The sequence below is a fragment of the Aplidium turbinatum genome, chromosome 11, assembly GCF_918807975.1.
Source record: "Aplidium turbinatum chromosome 11, kaAplTurb1.1, whole genome shotgun sequence".
NCBI lineage: Eukaryota > Metazoa > Chordata > Ascidiacea > Aplousobranchia > Polyclinidae > Aplidium > Aplidium turbinatum.
Genome location: NC_137482.1, coordinates 7,650,875 through 7,672,129, shown reverse-complemented (window position 1 = coordinate 7,672,129; position 21,255 = coordinate 7,650,875). Strand labels below are relative to the sequence as shown.

General features: G+C 38.9%; 1 protein-coding gene across 1 annotated transcript in view; it reads left to right on the top strand.

Moving 5' to 3' along the window:
- Window positions 1-4,481, top strand: part of LOC145779452 (START domain-containing protein 10-like) — a 125,719-nt gene extending 121,238 nt beyond the window's left edge. Inside the window, exons 6-7 of the mRNA XM_082591045.1 lie at window positions 1,517-1,650; window positions 2,387-4,481. Of these exons, the coding sequence (XP_082447171.1) occupies window positions 1,517-1,650; window positions 2,387-2,486 (234 nt within the window). The 3' untranslated portion in view covers window positions 2,487-4,481. The remainder of the gene's footprint in view (window positions 1-1,516; window positions 1,651-2,386) is intronic.
- Window positions 4,482-21,255: the final 16,774 nt, after the last annotated feature.

The window sequence follows — 21,255 nt, the reverse complement described above, 5'->3', positions numbered from 1 at the left end:
GTCATTTTAGGGTCTTAGCACAAAGGGACTCTTAGTGGATAAAACAATGCAGTGTAAGAATGTCCTGCTTGAACTCTGATTCTTACAGGTGCTTCTTCAGGAGTGCCACAGGCCATTTGCTTTGCCAGTCATGGAAGATGCGCTATTTGTCGTTAAACCTACCAATTTTAACAGTTAAGTCGATCAGGAACTCTATTGCGGAGTAATTTCAGCACTGCTTCTCTAACATCTAAACCACGTGTACTGTAATGCCACAAAGAAAATGTGACAACCCTAGTCAGAAATAAATGGTAGGCGTACGCCTATTTGCCGCAATTGCTGCGATTGTATTGTAAATAAACCATAGAACAGCAATTGATTGTGTAACCAATCTCAGTTTTTGGCATATGAATTTTTGCAAAAGCACGAGTGTCATTGTTAAATACGTCGCGTGCCACGTGTTGGACACCTCTGCTTTTACCTGACGTGATAAAATTTCAGAGCGGCGCTGAAGCGTTTCGAAGTTTAGAGCGTAGACATTGTTTTACATCAACATGCAACACAACCGTGACCTCCTTACTATGATATTCATGCTGCAGGTCTTTCAATCATGTCAAAATTTTCACTGATCTCAGCATATGACATGTTTCACGTAGGTGCCTACAAAGGAAGTCTCGCTCTTGTGGAAAACTCTAAAGGACGAACCTGTGAAGTTAATCGTGTTATTTGCTCACGACATTGACTCACGACATCGTGAAGTTTAAACTTTAAAACTTAAAGAGTTGCTACAGAACTGACTGCAGAGATGTTACCTCAAATGAAAGACTAAGAGATCAACTTGTCGTATCCTATTTTATTTTGTGGGCAAGTTATCACACAACCGACGCACTGAAAATATGTGTCGAAGGCAATCCGTATATTACGGGTTCAATTGTTCATGTGTTTAGTTTTTGTCTCGTCGTCCAAAGACTAGTTTTGAATTTTGTTTACCGTAGGCGTCCAGTCCACCGTATAAATGGTTTTTACATCCTGTTTTTGCAGCCATTGTTCAAACAGATGGTTAAACAAAACAATTTACGGCCGTGGGGAATATTCTATTAATCCCATGATACCAGTCTATTGTGTTTTAATGATACTGTACTGTAGTTTTGAAGTATATCATGTACGGAACAAGAGAGCCATTAGTAAAAAAACGTATTTGTCAAGCCTCGTTTATCTTTTGTAACGACTGTCGATTGGAGGCAGGTGGAATATGTCGAAGGTTTATTAAACAAGTATAAGCTGCTGTCTTTGCTCAAACCGAGTCACGTGACAAATATGTGACGATTCGCTGTGCTAATCACGCCACTGGTGATGTTGCAATTCAACTGAACAACTTATACAAACACAATGCACAAGGTGGGAATATCTATGAAACACAAGCAGTGCGATATTTTAAATGAAAGTAACTCAATCAAGATATACATTTCACATCATTACTTACCATAGGCTTAATCATCAATTATCATTTCAATTTGTATATGTTTATTTCTTCTAGGTTATTCATCGTATCCACAAAGCAGCGAAAAAGTATGAAAGTTGGAAAAGCAAACACGAGCCAAACTTCAAGCCGTGGTTGTGGCCGGAGCAATGCAAGCTGTCCTCAGCTAAACCGGGAGAGATTTCAACCAGGTGCGTATCTGGTGGTTGTTTCACGCTGGTTCGGATAGCAGAGTCCGTCCCTTTTGCATTGATTCCACATCTGCAGACGTTAAATCAATGCAAAATGAGGAAACCAGCTTGACCCGCGACAATTCAAATTGGGTTCTGAAGTATCCTTTGAAGTCTTTTGCAACAGTTCGTTTTTTGTTTCCTGCTACACTCGACTGCCGAGAAACACATGTTTTTGGAAAAGTCTTGATGGCTAGTGTGGAGGCTACACCGGTATGGTTAGCGAAACACAATGCTCGCTGTTCTATAGTGAGTAGTCAGGTAGTGCTGACGCCAGGAAGATCGCTCCTTTTCAACAGTTCGATTTTTATGGTGATTCGCCCTACCATAGCTAGACGTTGATTAAACAAACGATTGTCTTCGTTTCGTATGACGATAATACAATATCGATAACACTAACACTTTGTTGTATCATCACGCCCATGGTAAAAATCGCTAACTTTTCAACCCGTTCTGTCCAATAATAAATTTAAACTTTTTGTTTGTTTGTAAAACGCTTTGTTTATTGGTATAATAAACGCTCGATACCTCTCGGCTGGATCTGGTTTTGTTTTTTGATTGCCACTATTCGACTAGCTTGTTGTCGTATGGGCCCTTTATTGTTTTAACTACCATGATGTAAGTGCTCATATCTCAAATCCACGGCTGTCATTTTTCTTGTTACCTGCAGTCGTTTGCACGAACAATTTTTTTTCAGAGTTGACGAGGTTGAGATCATTGATGAAAGCGGATTAACCGAGGAAAGCGGAACAAACGGAACCGATCCCGCCGACGTTAGCGACGACGAAGAAACCTAGTGTACGGCTATAGCCTACTTTCCATTGCAATGACGTTGTTTTCCGTTCACTTGTGAAAATGTTGCATTATGAGCACGATTATTCACCAACGTTATGTGCAATCTTTCCTTTAACATCGTGTATTCCCACTTGACAGCAAACCAGTCATTTTTTTACATTGATTCAATGTCTGCATATCTAAAGGATGACTGAAATGTAAAAGATGACTAAGTTGCTGTCTGGGCCTTAGCTCAACTCTCTGCGAGCATAAATAGCATTTTTACATTAATTTAACGTCAGCAGATGTTTAATTTATTTAAAAATGATAAATTTTGCTAGCCGAGCGTTTGAAAGTGTAAATCCAATCAAGAAAATCAACAGCATCTTTACTTTTTGAAAGAAAATGTTAATCGTTTGTTAATTTGTGATGGTTGCAAGTGCTTTGTTCATAGCTTCAATGTTTATTTGTAGAAATATGATGCAGTTTCAGCAGTGCCTTAACGGTCAGTTTGTCATATTTTTTCTGATCAGTGTGTTTCGTTAGTCAACGTAGTTTCAACATCTTCAATAATGTCAATGCAAAGCTCCTTTTCATCAGTTGAATGTTTATATGCAAGTTGACCAGTAGGCTACACTTCTATTATCAACCACCGTATTGCTTGTATACAAATCAAATTACGGTACCGTATGATCGACGTAAATTTCAATTCATTTCCTCCAAATTGCGAAGTTTATTTGTCTCTATATCTTGAAAATCAACTAATCCTTGTTTTGAAGAAAAAAAAAAACGTCTTGCACAATGTTTATCATGTTTTTTTTTTGTTTTCTGTTTGACAAAACCATCCACACAACGTTTGAAACACCAACTCTCAGTGGTGTTCAAATACTGCTTTATTTTTGTACGTTGTCATATCAAAATTTTAGTGACTGCCCAAACAGAAAATCAATCGTTTTTTACATCGATTCAACGTCTGCAAACGATTTATTGCTGTGTAGTTTGCAATCTTTAAATATTATTGGAACTAACTGCCTTCTGATGAAGTAAATTTATTTCAATATACTGCTTTGTACTTACTGATTATTTTGACATGCCGTTAAATTTATTTTTCTAAAACTTGCTATCCGGTTCTACAGTATATTTATGTGCTTTGTTATTTTTGCTTTTGGAAGCAAGTGTGGCTCGTATTTGGCGAAGATAAATATCCGGACGTATTGTCAAGCACCCTGCAATTTGTGTTGGAATTCTGGAGTCAAAAGAAGTTACATTACATTGGTAACCAGTAAGAAGGCTGTTAACTCACTATACAACCAGCGTGTAGATTGGTTCCGAAGTCCGCTGCAGTTTCACTCTATGCTCGTAGCAGCTGTTACGTCCCTGAGTGGCACATGCGAGGGCATTCTAGTTTATTTCACCTGTGAGTGTCTTTTCTGTATCATGTTGTCAATTGAGTTTTTTGGTATTTGCCTGATTGGACGACTTCTGTATAATCTACATATCGGACTTTGTAGTGTATGTTCTATTTGACTGCAGTAGCTTCCTTACAACAGACATAAATAGTGTCTGGTTTTGTATTTGCTTTATTCGACGTATTTGGAACATAGGAATTGTTTTAATATTTAGCACTTGCAACACACAGGCGCTTGCGTTGCTGCACTCCGATAACATCTTTATGACAAAAAGCAAATGTGGTACAACGTTCAACCTTTATTGTTTTTGAAATTATCGAAAAATAAGTGTTTCCATTCCCAGAAATTTGCGTAACTAAGAAATTTTGCATTTCGAAAGCTTTTTAACATAATCGATGCATAAAAGGTTTCCAAGTTATTTTTATTTGCAATATATATTTTCATATGTTATCTCGATCTTTCTCATGCGTGTGCAATCAGTTATAGAAGATTGACATGACCTGGTGTAGTTTTTATTTACTGTATTTAAAGGAAGTTTACATTTCATGGATTACGTCAACTCTGGTAGATACTTAGTTGTAGGCTTTTGTGTAATAAAAAGCAACGCCACAAAAAGTAGTTGTTGAACTTGTTGTGATAGCAGGACAGTGCTCAAATGAATGCAGCTCTGAAGGCAATTTTAATTAATGGTTTTGTAGACTCACCACTCAATGCTGAGCAGTCTTTTTCGTATCTTCAACCAGCAAACCAGCTTCGCTTTTGGTTACATTGGTGTATTAACGCTGACGTCATTTTTTAAAGAAATAAGACAAAATCAATAGGGTGGTTAACTGATTAACCCAGCTTGGGCTGACGATGTTAAAACTTTACCGCATAAGCAGGATGTTTAATTTAACTGAATGTAGTGCTGTGGATGTACTGATTTGTAACGACAACGTTTATTTGATGTGGGCTAAAGAAGAGCGTCTTGGTGAAAATCGTAGTGAACCACATGCTTTACTCCTCTCGGTTGGTTGGCTTGTGGTGGTAAGTCACCCTTAGATGAACGCGTGCAGAGTGCAGACGTCTTCAGAGTCGGATGTCATCTCTGGCTTTCAGCGTAAAATTGGACCTGTCAGTGTATAACTCCGTTGCGCAAGAATGTGTCAATCTGTGGTGTAACAACGAACTTTAGAAGACTCGATAGAAGAAGAAGCATAAAATTGAGTCTCGTGATATGGAAATAGCAGACCTGAATAAAGTCATTCAGGATTTGACATTGCAAAATGAAACCTGTGAATTGTCTCGCAATGACATTTTGGCTGGAGAACTTGTTGAACCGAATATTGAGTTGAAAGAGGGTCGATTTGAGATAGGCCTACCTGTACCGTTGAAGGAAGATATTGATCTACCTAACAATTTTGTGTTGGCGTCGGATAGAGCTGCGGCTTTAAGAAAAAAGGCTTTAAAACAACCTGAACTTCGTGATTTCCTTACTGACACCATGAAAGATCTTAAATCTAATGGTTATATTGAGCGTGCTGGTGAAGCAGAAAATGTAAAAGGATTTGAGTGGTATTTACCATACTTTGTGACGTCACAATTAAGAAAGCGCATTATTTACGATGGCAAGTCTGAATTCCGAGGAACTTGTGTTGATGTAATGTTTTCGGGTCCTGACTTATTAAACCTTCTGGCAGATGTCTTGGCTAGATTTCGGCTTAGCAGATTTGGTCCCGTGGCCGATGTGACTAAATACTTTTTTCACATTTTGGACACTTCAATACGCAAGCCCATTTTTATTGAACTGCTTACGTACACAGACAGTGCAGTTCGGATCGTGAACAAACGCCCTTTGGTACCTTTGAGTGACGACCCTAGGGATTTTACTGTCATCACCCCTGCCTCACTTTTGACCCCATGTTTGGACCCATATTGTGCTGTTGGGCGACCACATGATCGTGACCAACTAAGAAGAAATTATCGGTTCAATTTGTCACTTTCTCAGCAGTTTTGGAGTAAATGGATAGATTTTTTACTTGCCAGGGCTTCAGGGCCGGAAAAAATGGCCGAGAATTTGGAGCCTGGTCAACTTGTAGTAGTGGGTTCTCTCTAAGACATTGGTCAACGTGGGAAGTATCAACTTGAAAGGGTGCATGAGGTAGGCCTATAGTCCCACAAATTAGGAAATGGAAGCCTGTGGTTCGGAGAGCTCAAGTTGCCGTTTGCAACAATGATGAGAGTAGGCTACGGGGGAAGTGAAAGTAGACTACGTGTGGAGGGATGTTTCGTGCCTCGCCCCTGTAAAGAACACTTAAGAGTTAGGGTTTGAGGCTAGTTCTGTCCGCGGTGGCCGACATTTGTCTGAGCCAAGAACAGTCGGTTATTATCGCAACCATTGTATATAGCGTGTACCTATATGGACATGGTGCCAATTTCATTCGTCGGGAATTATTTTTATTGCTGTTCATTCTTTGCATGCCCTTTGTATTTGCGTATTAGCCTTACCGTGAATAATTCAAACAATTTGTGTATCGTGAGTTATATATTTATTGGCTCACGATTGTCGTCAATTCTTTCTTAGTTATGCCATGTCAGACTGTCATAACTAAGGGTCACAATGTTCCGGACAATCCTTTCCCAAATCAAACGTCACATAAAACCGTTAAGGTCTACTTAACCTGGAGTCTTACGTCATGGAATATTGCTAAAAAATGAGCAGAGATTTCATCATTCTTTTGTAACACCTGTAAAACATTGCATCATCCTTTTTAACACCTGTGGAATTGCTTAACGATGCATATATCTACTGTTACGTCACAGACGAAAGTTATGTGGTTTGAAATATCCCAAGTCATTTTAGAATTGTCGCTGTAAAGGTTGGTCAAATATTAAAACTGTTTTGCTTGAGCTCACCAACTAGACGAAATTTCCGTCTTTTATCCCAGAAATCTGTATTGTGTTGACAAGTTTTAGTGCGTACCATGTTGCTCCTCCTTTTCGACAGCCTGTGGCTATTCTTTGCTGATGTGGCGACCGAGAGATAAAGTTCTCTGACGTAGCGCGCGTCACTTCTATGACGTCATGTCGTATTCTAGAACCTTCCTTTCCAATTAACAAATACCGCGTGCTCTAGGAATGCAGTCTTGTAATCAATTTTTGCATTGTGCCTGAATCGCAGTCCCACTGTAATTCATCGACACGTAAATCCACCGTTATATTACGTTAGATGGTCGCATGTAGAATTGGCAATGCCTGTGGATCAGGGCCCGATTAACCACGAGGCACAGGACCCCTGGTTTTGGGGGCCCCCAATTTTTTTTACAGTAGTACCGTAGGCGTCAATACTTTTATAGGTTTCAAGCAGTGCCGTGTCAAGGGGGCCCGGACCAGGGAGTCGAACCGAACCCGAACCGGATTTTTGTAAACCGGTTTTGGTGCGATTTTGTCTGAACCTTAACCGAAACTGAACCGAAAATTTGAGTTAGCTTAAACCCTAACCGAACCCGAACTGGTTGAAAAAAGCGGTTCACTCCAGCATTACGTCATTGTTCGCATTGTGGTAAGTGAAGTTGTACGTAGCATGTTGTTATCTTGGAGGCCCCATTGTACGGATGAATTATAGCCTGTTCTGTAACACACGATCCACTGTCATCGATGCTTTGGAGAGGAATTTTTTGACCAGTGTTGGATTTCAATAGTAGGCCTAGGCCTAATTTTATCGGACCCGAACCGGAACTTATAAAACCGGTGTTGAGACTATTTTTGTCGAAACCGAACCGTACCGAAACCACAAATCATTGTTGTTGAACCGGAGCTAAACCAGAACTCTTAAGTTTCTTCGAACCCAAACCGAAACTGAACCAAATTTTGAAACAATCTTTGAACCAGAACCGAACCGGAAAAATCAAACGGTTTGACACCCTGGCCCGGACCCCACCATCTCAGGGGCCCATAAATAATAGACTTTTGCGTTTCAGTAAAGTGTTTTTTGAGTTGCTAAAGTTCACACATGTACTTGTTCATTAAGAAGATGATTTAGGCCCTTATTATACTAAAACATCTCAAATTTGGGCCCTCATATACAAATTTGGGCCCTAACTACACTGAAACATCTCTAAAAACACCATTTACTATCTAAAAACAAAGTTAAAATGCGATAACGTTAGTAACATGATCTGCAGAAATGTATTTAACATTTAACAGGTTGGATACAATTGAATATATGAATTCAAAAAGGACCCAATTGCCACAGAGTGTTTTTGGCACAACTGTTTTAATTATTTTGATCATTTATTTTGTGATGAAACTTCGATAATGATTATATGCTTAAACATACTGGTAAGAAGCATCATACCTAAAAAGTTCACTCAGTGAGGATTCTGTGGAGAAACTATAGAGAAATTGCTCTAGTTGGGCCCATTTCAAAATCAATGGAAAAATTGATAGGGTATTTTTTATGTGTTTACCGATATATATCTTTGAAAAATTTGGCTGTTTTTTTTAAGTATCATTTAGATAGGGCTACCATATGTCCTCTTTTAAGAGGATTTGTCCTCTTTTTTGAAGAAAAATAAATTGTCTTCCGAGGACACCCAAAAATGCTCAAATGTCCTCTTTTTTATATTTTCAGTTTTCTTGCTCATATTTTCAACAGGATTTCATTGTAATGTGACTTTTTCCCAATTTCCAATCATTCCTCTATGTCACGATTTCTTTCTATCTCTTACCAGGAAAAAGACTTGGAAAGGTTCAATGACGTAGTTTAATGGGTCAAACCGAAAAGCAGTCAATTAAATGTCGAATAATTCTACGAGTGAAATGATAATCTGACTTCTTGAAGAACTTTAACGAACGGTTTCTCAAATAACTCTAATTTCGAACACAATTTATATCAGCACCAAATCTCATCTACTTGTATTCAATTACTTCAAGTCTCAATCATCAATAATTTCTGCATCAACTACCAACCCACAACTCATAGCACAACTCTCATAATCAACTCAATAATAATCATCATAATAATAATCATTACACAAACTACACCACTATTTATATAGTTGGTTGTTCAGTCCAGTAACTTCGAGAAGGTGACGTAGTATTGCATCACACGAACTCATCGTCGGTCACGTAGCATTGAGATGTAAACAACAGAAGTCTCTAGAATGCCACGTAGGGACGAAGGTTGTAGAAAACACGTTACATAATACAGATTTCGTCATCAGAGGTTACTTTAGGTCAATACCCGATAATAACACATCGCTCAAAATTCCATAATGAAAACAACACGCTCGTTGAAGATACAAAGCAAGCCATCGCGAGGCATTGCATCTTGATTGTGACATACGCCCCCCCTTAGAATATTGTTGCAAACAATATAACAACACAATCAATACAAAACACACTACAAAACAATTAATTACTCAATAAAACAGTTCTCATAAGTCCAGCGTTGCATGATCTACCAACGATAGCTTTACTCAAAACAATAGTCACGTTTTCTGCGAAAGTTTCCATCGTCCTCAATGGCTTCAGTGCACCGGCGAGCAAGATGACCCATCTTCTTACATCGGAAACACCTCCTCTCCGGACAGTCCTTGGCGAGATGACCTTCTCTGTGACAGTTGTAGCAAGCCTTTTCATCAAAAGGGCAGCTCCTGGCTATGTGTCCAATCTCTCCACATCGGTAGCAGTGGTTGTCACGGCAACGTCTGTTTTCCGAATGTCCGCCGTCAGAAACGCATTCCCTGGCGAAGTGTCCGCGTCTACCGCATCTATAGCAAACTCCAAATGGTCGTCGCCGATTATCTGCAGAACAATCTCGAGCAAAGTGACCATTCTTGCCACAAGAATAACAAGTAACTTCAGAATTTTTCTCAATAACATTTCCGATTATAAGATCAACTAAAGAGTTTTGTAAACATAACGCTTTCACAGTCCCGGTAAGGTAGGGAGTATCGATATATATCTTCGCTAACGGTCCTTGAATTGAAGTGTTATTTATCTTTATCACATGGCCAGTTTTTCCCGTTAACTGACTGTCTTTAACCAAATCTCTCCTCACCATTATACCCGTAGAACCAGAATCACGTAAAACTTTTACCTTTTTGTTTCCAACTTTTCCATCTACTATACTGGCAGTTAATCTTCAGGTATTATTTTTCTGCAAACATCTTCATCCGGTTTCTCCTCCCCAAGCGTGGGTTCAGGAATCATTAACGCACAACCGCATCGATAAACGTCCGTGTCTTCATCTTTTCCAGACTGATCGGATAGGGAAAACGACTTGTCCTTGCATTCCTTCGCTTCGTGTCCTTGCCTATTGCAACGATTGCACCACTTCCTCGATTCCTGATGATTTCTGTTAGTCTTCTTCCGGCAGTTAACAGACTTATGACCTAAGCCATTACAATTAAAACAAAGTACTTCTCTTGGAACAGCACCTCCTTTAGAATTATTTGTTTGCTTCTCGTCATTATCGCAGGACAACGTTTCTTCAGTCGACAACTTTTCATCATGAGCAACTAAGTACTGTTCTGCCACACTGGCTATTTCTTCTAGAGTCTTTGGACTTCTCTCCATTAAATAAACAGACAGATCTTTTGAACATGAATCTGTGAATTGTTCCTTAACTATAAGGTTTGCCAATCCGTCCAATGATTGTTCGGCCGCCGAAAGTTCAAACCATTTTAACAAAAGGTTTCTTAAACGTTCAATAAATTGACCTGGGCTTTCGTGCCGTTCAGGCTTTGCCTCACGGAATCTTTGACGGTATCCATGCTCGGTAAAATTGTATCGTTTTAACAGAGCTAACTTCAATCTGTCGTAATTCATGGCCTCTTCTTGCGAAAGTCTTGAATATACATCAAGAGCTTGTCCCGATAATAACATGCTTAGCTGGGTAGCCCACGTCGACTTATCCAATTTGGCTATTGTAGCATATCTTTCAAATCTTAACAAATAACTATCCAACTCATCTTTTTCTTCAACAAATGATGGCAAATCTGGACGTCTAACTTGCGCCACAATAACATCTCGAGCATTATCATTAGTAGAATTAGATCGCTCACCAATGTCCAGCTTTTGTCTTTCTAATTCAAGTTTTAACTTTTCCAATTCATATTGCGCTCTTCTTTTTTCAGCTTCTGCTTCGCGCTGCGCTTGTTTCTCTTCAGCTTCTCGTTGAGCTTGTTTTTCTTCAGCTTCAGCTTCGCGCTGCGCTTGTTTCTCTTCAGCTTCTCGTTGAGCTTGTTTTTCTTCAGCTTCGCGCTGCGCCCGCTTCTCCTCTGCTTCAGCTTCAAGTTGTGCTTTCCTTATTTCACGAGCAGCTCTTCTATCTTCTCTTTCGTCAGCTTCTCGCTGAGATTTTTGGTCCATTATCTTGTGATACTCTTCCATCACAAACAGAGACTTTTCATTACCAGTCAGCCCCATTCGTTCAGCCATGCTCCCTAAGTCTTCAATCATCTCATGTTTGACGGTATCCGCCATTTTGACAGCTTGTTGTTAATTTATTATTCTTTCAATAAATCTTTCGGTATTCTTCGGTTTTTTTTTCGGTTTTCCCGGACGAGCCCCCAGAATGTCACGCTTTCTTAATATCTCTTACCAGGAAAAAGACTTGGAAAGGTTCAATGACGTAGTTTAATGGGTCAAACCGAAAAGCAGTCAATTAATGTCGAATAATTCTACTAGTGAAATGATAATCTGACTTCTTGAAGAACTTTAACGAACGGCTTCTCAAATAACTCTAATTTCGAACACAATTTATATCAGCACCAAATCTCATCTACTTGTATTCAATTACTTCAAGTCTCAATCATCAATAATTTCTGCATCAACTACCAACCCACAACTCATAGCACAACTCTCATAATCAACTCAATAATAATCATCATAATAATAATCATTACACAAACTACACCACTATTTATATAGTTGGTTGTTCAGTCCAGTAACTTCGAGAAGGTGACGTAGTATTGCATCACACGAACTCATCGTCGGTCACGTAGCATTGAGATGTAAACAACAGAAGTCTCTAGAATGCCACGTAGGGACGAAGGTTGTAGAAAACACGTTACATAATACAGATTTCGTCATCAGAGGTTACTTTAGGTCAATACCCGATAATAACACATCGCTCAAAATTCCATAATGAAAACAACACGCTCGTTGAAGATACAAAGCAAGCCATCGCGAGGCATTGCATCTTGATTGTGACACTCTACCAATGCAACATGTTGATTTATAGATTTTCGAAAAAAACATTGGCGTAGCCTACTAAGTTATTTGATCTGTTGTTCTAAACAATCTTAGGCTTTCATTGAAACAAAATACATTGCTTTGCGATTGTCGTAGGTAGCCACATGGCGGTCAGTGATGAGTGCGAGCGAACTGCAGATCCACTTGTGAGGGAATTGCTTCATTTGAGAAGATTTGATCAACAAATTTACGAAAAATTGGGACAAACTAAAAAAAAATTGAGAAAATCAAGAAAATGAGTAAATCACAAAGAAATAAAAATTAAAAAACGCAAAAACTTGCAAAAGAGTTTGACATGTTTACATTTTAAGGTTCTCACACTTTTACAATAAATTATTTTATCCAGATCTATTTTATATTGATTCAGCGCTTGTAGACGTTGCTGATTGCCAACTTAATGGTTTGGCTAATTTGTCAAGTGAAGCAAATCGAAAAAAATAATCCAATGTGCACTAGCCTATGTATAACATACAACCTATTTCAAAATAAATCGTGGCATGGATAGTTGGATAGCCTACTTACAATTTATGTGGGTGTAAATGTAGAATAAATTTTTATCGGTGATGCGCAGGGGCGCCGGAAGCGGGGGGGCGGATGCCCCCTGCCTTCAATTTTTATGTTAATGGAGGGGCAAGGGGTTCAATGGTGCCTTTTTAAGGTGATGTAAGACTGCATATTTTGCAATATAACAATTTCTGCTATTCGCTTTTAGTCTAATTATAATCTTTCATTTTTGCCTTAAAATAATATTCACGGCACAAAATTCTGCAACACAGTAGGTTACGGTACATCAATATAACGTAGCATGATGCCCTTCTTTGTATACCGGACACTCGTATCATTACTCGATAGTGAGCTGATAGATGAGCATTATCGCTATATCTTACGTATTTTAAAACTTTAAAAAAATTGGCCTTTTAGCAACAAAAGTGCCCTTTTTTCATAATCCTGCCCCCCAGTCAAAAATCGTTCCGGCGCCCCTGGTGATGCAGCAACAATGGTACAAGGAAGGAATCAGCCTTTTAGTTGAGTCTGTCCTTAGCATCTCATTAACAGCTGTATACAAAATCAATTATATTTAGTGCAAGCAGTGTTGTACGTTGACGGCGTCAACTTTTTGTTGACGCTGAGGCTAGCGCCGTCAATTTATTTTTCAGTTGACGGAAGTGATAGCGCCGTCAAGTATTTTGCCGATTTTAAGCGTCAAGCGCTATGCGTCATTTTTTTTTTCATGGAAAATCTCGTTACACAATAAGAGTTTCACAATGTATTCTGGCCAACGCGACTCATCCGAATTACCGGCTTTTGCGTTGGTTGGAATGGCTCCCTGGAATACACGCGGAAGAAGTTCGCCAAATGGTGATCACCCATGTATTGAGAACGAGGGATCAGAGACAGAAAGCGAAAAATCCAGGAATGGCATCGCGGACGTTGAAGATACTTTATTTCAAGAGCTCTATGCCCATGAAAAGAGCGATATTGGTGCAGTGGACCTCGTTAAAAGATTTATAGGCTACATGCTAAACTATCACAGCACGCTTGGAACAGTGATACCTTTCGGAGTAGCCTAAACGTTTTCAACTTGTTTTTGAAATACAACACACCAATACCAACCAGCGCTGCTATGGAAATAACTATGTTTTCACTTGGAAAGGACAATATGCGTCCCAAACGCAGCAGATTGTCAGACAAACGTTTTGAAATGCTTGTTTTTCTGCAAGGAAATAACTAATAAACAGGGCCCGCAAAAGTCAATAAAGTCAAAATTTTTTAAGGACCTCGTTTATCCACAAATCAAAGAATAAAGTTGTTTTCAGCACCTAAGGGACTGTTTCTAAGAAGTTTATAGGTCAAAATAAAGTCAAAATTGATAATAAAATCAAAATTTGTCAAATTATCGCTTTTAACAAACTTAATTCTGTGTTTCTAGAGAGTAATTTTTGTCAAAAATCCTCGTGGAAGCATTGCAAATCAGGAACTGCGACACAATTAAACCATATTAACTCATAAAAGCAGGAAATATGTCACAATGACCACGGATCAGCAGTAACTTTTATCGCAAATTGTCCATGGTTTATTCATTGTTACGTATCTAAATAATTTTTATAAAACACTCCCTCTTCACAAATATGGTCTTTTCGAAGATCAACAGTTTTGATTTTAGGAATAGCCTACTGACATTCTGTAATACAAAAATGCCTAAGCAACCTAAATCGTCTTCTGTCTTCAGCAAAAGTTAGATTTGTGGAAAATTTCCTATCGCTATAAAACACAACGAAATTTTTATAATCCATAAAACACCTTGACTTTTCGACAAAATATTACGTTTGGGTCTGAAATCGACAAAATATTATGTTTTGGTAAGTGGTATCAATTCAAGAAAGAACTGTACCCTCTATAAATAAGCAATTTCGTTAGGTTAAAATAAAGTAAAAATTTGATAAAAATAAAGTCAAATTTTTTTTTTTAAGTCAAATTAAAATGGCCCTACTAATAAGCTAAGCAGCTAATTACAATACAGTCTCAAAACATAATATGCCCACCTGCTCTTTATTTATAGCTATTGTTAGCCTAAACTTGGTTGATATATTTCCGTTTTATAAGACGCTGGCAAAAAATAGCGCTAAAAATTAGCGCTGACGCCGTCAATTTCTTTAAGAGCTTACGCAGTACTTTACGCCGTCAAGTTTTTAGGCAATTCGCGCTGACGCTGACGCCGTCAATATATTTCAATGACGCGTACAACACTGAGTGCAAGTAATTTTATGATTTCGTTAAAGCTGGTCCTTTTTTTCTGAAAAAAGTTAAAGCATGGCTACCCACAGATACTGCCTGCCTCACATTTTTATTTTGTCACACAAATGTAACAAATCGGCTTGCGAAAAACAAATTTGTCTGTTTTTTTTTGTGTTTGTTTTTTTTGCTGTAACTTTTGCTGCATATGTCTATAATTATCCAAAAGGATGTAAAATATTCTTCATACGTAACATAACATTCTACTTGTATTTTACTCGCTGGCGAAACGTGTCCTCTTTTTAGGGGATGAAAATATGGTAGGCCTACATTTAGAAGACATTGAAATAAATCGGAAAGCACAAATAGTGAAAGAAAAACAACGAAACTGGAGGGCCCTTTTTGAATTCACATACTGTATTCAATTTTTTTTTATTGAAACAAATCGGAAAGCTCAAAAAGTAAAATAAAAAAAAATGGAGTTGGTCCCTTTGTGAATTCACATATGCAATTTATTTTCATCAATAAAAGTGTTTTGTTTTAAAAAATTGTTAGCTGTAAGCAAAATAGCATTTTAGGTAGTTTAATTATCATTTCATATTTAACATTTACAATACCGTAATTATAAATATCCTTGACTAGGCCTAGTGATGTTGCGAGCAGGAAAAACATGTCCTGTACTTTTAGCAGAAACAGAGAGACTTTTAGCAGAAACTTTAATTAACTTGAATGCCTACATAAACTTATGAAAGCTTTGCCTTGGAATGAAATAATGTTGAATAAAAATAATTGAACACCTGATCCTCAAAATGCTTTACACTGCTTTTGTTTACAAATTACAATTACAATGATTTTACCATAGATATCTTACATATAGATATGCAACTCAGCAATCGTGGAATTATCGTCACGCTCGACTGACTTTATGGACATAATCAACAATCAAGGTTGCCAGCTTGGCTATCGTATCTATGATGGGCTATTATTGTACGGTTTGGGCTTGGCGAGTGGTGGCTTTTGAGCTCTTTTGGAATATTTTGTTTGGCGTATATTTCAAGTTTTCACAGAATAGCCTACTATGAAAAATCAAGACAATAATCTTTCTTCACGTAGGTTATGCAACTTCTGTTTCATGATCGTTGGAACTATCATTTAAGCTTATTTCCAGTGACTCATTAAAGCTTGTTGTAGGCAGTTTACAAACCTGAGATAGAGGGGCGCCGGAACGATTTTAGGGTGAGGAATACGGTAGCGATAATTGCCAAACATTTTCAGGGGTTGTCGAGGATTTCCAGGGGTTGTCAGGCATTGTAGAGTGGCTACTTTCAGGCATTGTTGGGAATTTCCAGGCATTGTCTAGGATTTCCAGGCATTGTCGATCAATATCAGTGGTTGACAGGTTTGGTAGTCATTAATGACTCATTATGGAACATTTTCAGGCATTGTCGAACATTTTCAGGGATTGTCGAACATTTTCAGGGGTTGTCGAGCATTTTCAATGGTTGTCAGGCATTGTAGAGTAGGCCTACCGTATAGCTACTTTCAGGCATTGTCGGTAATTTCAAGGCATTGTCTAGGATTTCCAGGCATTGTCGATCATTATCAATGGTTGACAGGCTTGTCAACCATTATCAGTCATTGTCCGAAATTTTTAATCGAACATTTTTAGGTGTCAGGGGCTCTCAGGCATTGTAAAGTAGGCGTAGCTAGGGAATGTGCCGCCCGGAGTGGATTCAGATTTTGCCGCCCCTTTAAGAAAAAGCATGTGAAAACAGACCCGGATTTAGGGGGGGGCAGAGGGTGCAGGTACCCCGGACCCTCCGACTTTTAAAGGGCCCCCCTACGTGAAAAAAATGTGATTTTTTTTCTTTTTTTCTTTTAGCTTTTGTGGTTTCTGCAAAATACTGTGCAGTGCTGGATTAATGCTACTGTAGACGTCGAGGGGGTGTTTCGCGCCGTAGGCGAATTTTTTTGCACGGGACCCCTGATCTAAAAGTGCCCCGGGCCCCCCATTAGCTAAATCCGGCCCTGTGTGAAAATGAAATGCGTTTTTTATCAGATTATAATCAAAATCAAAAATCGTAGTCTGAAAGTGCCGCCCCCAGACGTGCCGCCCGGAGCGGTCCGCCCCTCCCTCCCCCCCTAGCTACGCCACTGATTGTCGGACATCTTCAGGCATTGTCTAGGATTTTCAGGCATTGTCGAACATATTCAGTGGTTGATAGGTTTGTTAGGCATTGTCGAACGTTTTCTTGGGTTGTCGATCATTACCAGGTTTTGACAGGTTTGTCAGGCATTGTCGATACTTATGATAGCCAGGTCATTTAAACGCTGCTGTGTTTGTGTATACCGTAAATATGTTTACAACCTACGCAAAATAGAAAGGGATCATTCTGCTGCGCATGCAAAGCTGGGAATAAAAATGTATGAAAATGTTCGACAATGCCTGACAAATGTGTCAAAAACCAATAATGATCAACAATGCCTGGAAATCCTAGACAATGCTAGGAAATGCCCAACAATGCCTGAAAGTAGCTTAATCTAGAATGCCTGACTACCCCTAAAAATGTTCGACAATGCCTGACAAACCCCTCAACCACTAATAATGATCAACAATGCCTGGAAATCCTAGACAATGCCTGGAAATTCCCAACAATGCCTGAAAGTAGCCACTCTACAATGCCTGACAACCCCTGGAAATCCTCGACAACCCCTGAAAATGTTCCATAATGACTACCAAACCTGTCGAACACTGATATTGATCGACAATGCCTGGAAGTTCCCAACAAATGTCTGAAAGTAGCTACTCTACAATGCCTGACAACACCTGAAAATGCTCGACAATCCCCGAAAATGTTCGACAATGCCTGAAAATGTTCCATAATGACTACCAAACCTGTCGAACACTGATATTGATCGACAATGCCTGGAAATCCTAGATAATGCCTGGAAATTCCCAACAATGCCTGAAAGTAGCTACTCTACAATGCCTGACAACCCCTGAAAATGCTCGACAACCCCTGAATATGTTCGACAATGCCTGAAAATGTTCCATAATGACTACCAAACCTGTCAAACACTGATATTGATCAACAATGCCTGGAAATCCTAGACAATGCCTGGAAATTCCCAACAATGCCTGAAAGTAGCTACTCTACAATGCCTGACAACCCCTGAAAATGCTCGACAACCCCTGAATATGTTCGATAATGCCTGAAAATGATCGACAATGCCTCACAAGCCTGTCAACCACTGATAATGATCGACAATGCCTGGAAATTCTACACAATGCCTAGAAATTCCCAACAATGCCTGAAAGTAGTTAGCCTACTCTACAATAGCTGAAACCCCTGAAAGTGTTCGACAACCCCTGAAAATGCTCCACAACCCCCCAAAAAGCAGACAATGCCCGACAATGCCTGACAATGCCCGACAATGGGTATTTAGAGCCTTAGAGGTACCCTCTGTGACTGTGATTTGTTTTCAATCGCCAGAATCTCCATAAAGCAGTCCATGCGGAACGAGAATGTGACGTCATCACAAGCAATCCATACGTCAACTTGAAAACGAAGAAAGTTTTATTTAAACAAAAACCAAAAAAATATATTAAAAATAAAGTTGTTTTGCTGTGCCAAGTTTGAAGTCAATGCATATAGCCATAGCTACGCTGTTAGCCTTCAAACATCATTACGCACCACTGAGTTGCATATCTATATGTAAGATATCTATGATTTTACTTTGCTTGACAGAACAAGTAATGTTGCCAGATAAAACATAAAAATGGTGAAAAACAATATTGTTACCAGATGACCAAATCTGAATGGAAATTAATAATTTCTACAGTTTTGGTTTTATGCTCAGATTTTTTCTGCGCGGTACCGGGCGGAAAAGTTCAAACAGTCAAAATTTTGTACGATGTTATTACCGCGTCGTGAGTCGTGACCGATATTTTAGAAATTGTTTAATTTTTAGAAATTTTTAGAAAAAGTTTTAGAAATTGTTAACACTTAGGCCTATATTTTTTTTTTTATTAGAAATTGTTAACACTTTTGGCTTTCATTCCGAGCAAAGGTGTAGCTAAGAAATGATAGACCTGTGTTTGCGGTTATTTACACTTGTTTGTTTTGTTTGTTTTGTTTTTCATATCTTTATCCTGCATTGCGGGAAAGCGGACTTGAGCGCTATGCATCGGTGTGCGCCTTCCGACGTACACCTGACCCACGCTGCAGCCGACGGCAATGTCTGTTTTCCGGTTGTCTACTCTACTTATGACTTAAATTTGGTACTACCCATTACTCGAAATCGATCACTGGATAGAGGCAATTATCGTAAAGTTTCTTGCCCAGAGAAACAACATCAAGTGCGGGTGGCTAGAGTCGAACATGCAGGCTCTCGAATGTGAGCCCAACGCGCCATCCACTCGGCCGTTGTTTTCTAAACTGGTGAGAAAGTCTATTGAAATGAACACATTTCCATGTCGGTGCAGTGAAAATATACACAATATTATAGGTCTGTTTGACGATAGAGGGCCCAAAATTATTCTGGCCCTTGGGCCCACAAAGGGATTAACACAGCACTGGTTTCAAGGAACCATTAATAAACTCTGCTAGTTCAAATTCAAGCGTAGCCTATATTTTGCTAGTGTTTCCAATATGAAATTGAAATAAGCTCAATTTTCAATCTGTTAGAGAGATTTTTCATCCAATAATTTTTGTAACAAATAAGAGTGTTCATACTGTAAGAAAGTTGTAAGTAAATTGGCTAAATTAATATTTATGAAGTTATAGTTTTGCTTGAACTATTTGTTAGCCCATATTTCATCATTCGCAGAGACTACATGGCATTGCATTGAAAGCGATTGCCAACAGGGGCCCCTAAACTTAGCTGTGCCTCGGCCCCCGTAAGCCTTAATCAGGCCCTGTGTGGATGCGCCTCTCCAATTAAAGTTAGAGCTCTTTTTAAGAAACTGCAACTATGATCCCTATCTCAGACTCAAAAACTCAGACTCACTCAATAGGCCTACTAAATCTTTAATCAATCGGTTAGTTAGTTGGTTGATTTCTGCGGCTTCTAGAATGTAATTTGTAAAAGGTAATAATTATGTAGAATTCTATTCTCTGGAAGGTGCAGTCGTAAACGAAATTCCTTTTACCCCTAAGTTAAAGTTCTTTTCGTTGTGATGGAGTTTATAATGTAATACGCCAGCATGCTAGTGTTTTGGTAGTGGGATTGTCAGTGGTTCGGTGTTCTCATTTTGATGTGTGCAGATTCTGTTCGTCTGAAGCTAGAAGTCAAGCTAATAACGCAGCCTTAAAGGATTCTATCTTGTGGTCAACTACTATTCTGTCAAACCAGTCGATAAATAAGGCAGTGAAGAAGACTGTCGTGTCCTGGTCATTCCTCGCCAGTTTTGACCCCGGTTCTGCCCAGGAATGTCGCCGTCAGCATGGACAGCTGCATATGAGCGCGCGTGTTAACTGCCGCGTCCGCTACACTGAAACACAATTCGTGAAAAGACGTTTTCAGGAGAGTGTTTTTTCGATGTGATTGCATACAGACGAAAGGATTCGGGAATTTTATGTTGCAACTTTCCCACGGAGATATTATGGTTTTCCGCTGTGACCACTAAATCATCACGCTTCTACATTTTTCTAGACCTCTGCTATGTTCGTCATACTGTATATTGTTTTTTTGTTGTGATGGTCAGAAATAATAACAAACTGAACTGTTCAACACCTTTTTGATGCAGTTACCTATAGTTCTCGTAGACGTAGAGCCTAGGCCAACAGTGTTCAACGTGCGGCCGTCGATGAATAATTATGCGGCCGTTAACACGTAATTTAATAACCACGTGTTGGCGGCCTTGCCCTGTTGTTGAAATAAAAAAATTACTTCATTAAAAAATGACATGTATTTTAAATATTATACAGGGATATCTAGAACCGTTATGGATACCCTTGTGATTATATATAATATTTCAAATTTTAGAGCTTGAAAAACATTGTAAAAACAAAAAATGACATGTATTTTAAATATTATACAGGGATATCTAGAACCGTTATGGATACCCTTGTGATTATATATAATATTTCAAATTTTAGAGCTTGAAAAACATTTTCATCATAAGTTTTTGTAGGCTCTATTTTGTTAAAATCGTTTTGAGACAAAAATTTTTCCTCAGCCCAATTTCATTGTAACGGTAGCCTACATTGCATTATGTCCTTTAAAAAGAAAAATAACAGGAGCAGAGGAGAAAAGGGTACCGGTATTCGATTCCAAATGGGAGTTGGGTTATTTCAGGCCCGTAGTTAGACATTTTAGCTTGGGGGGCTCAAAAGCTGTTGCGAAGTAAAAGGCTATGCACCAGTGGCGGCTCGTGACTTTTGACCATAGGGGTGCTGTAAATGGT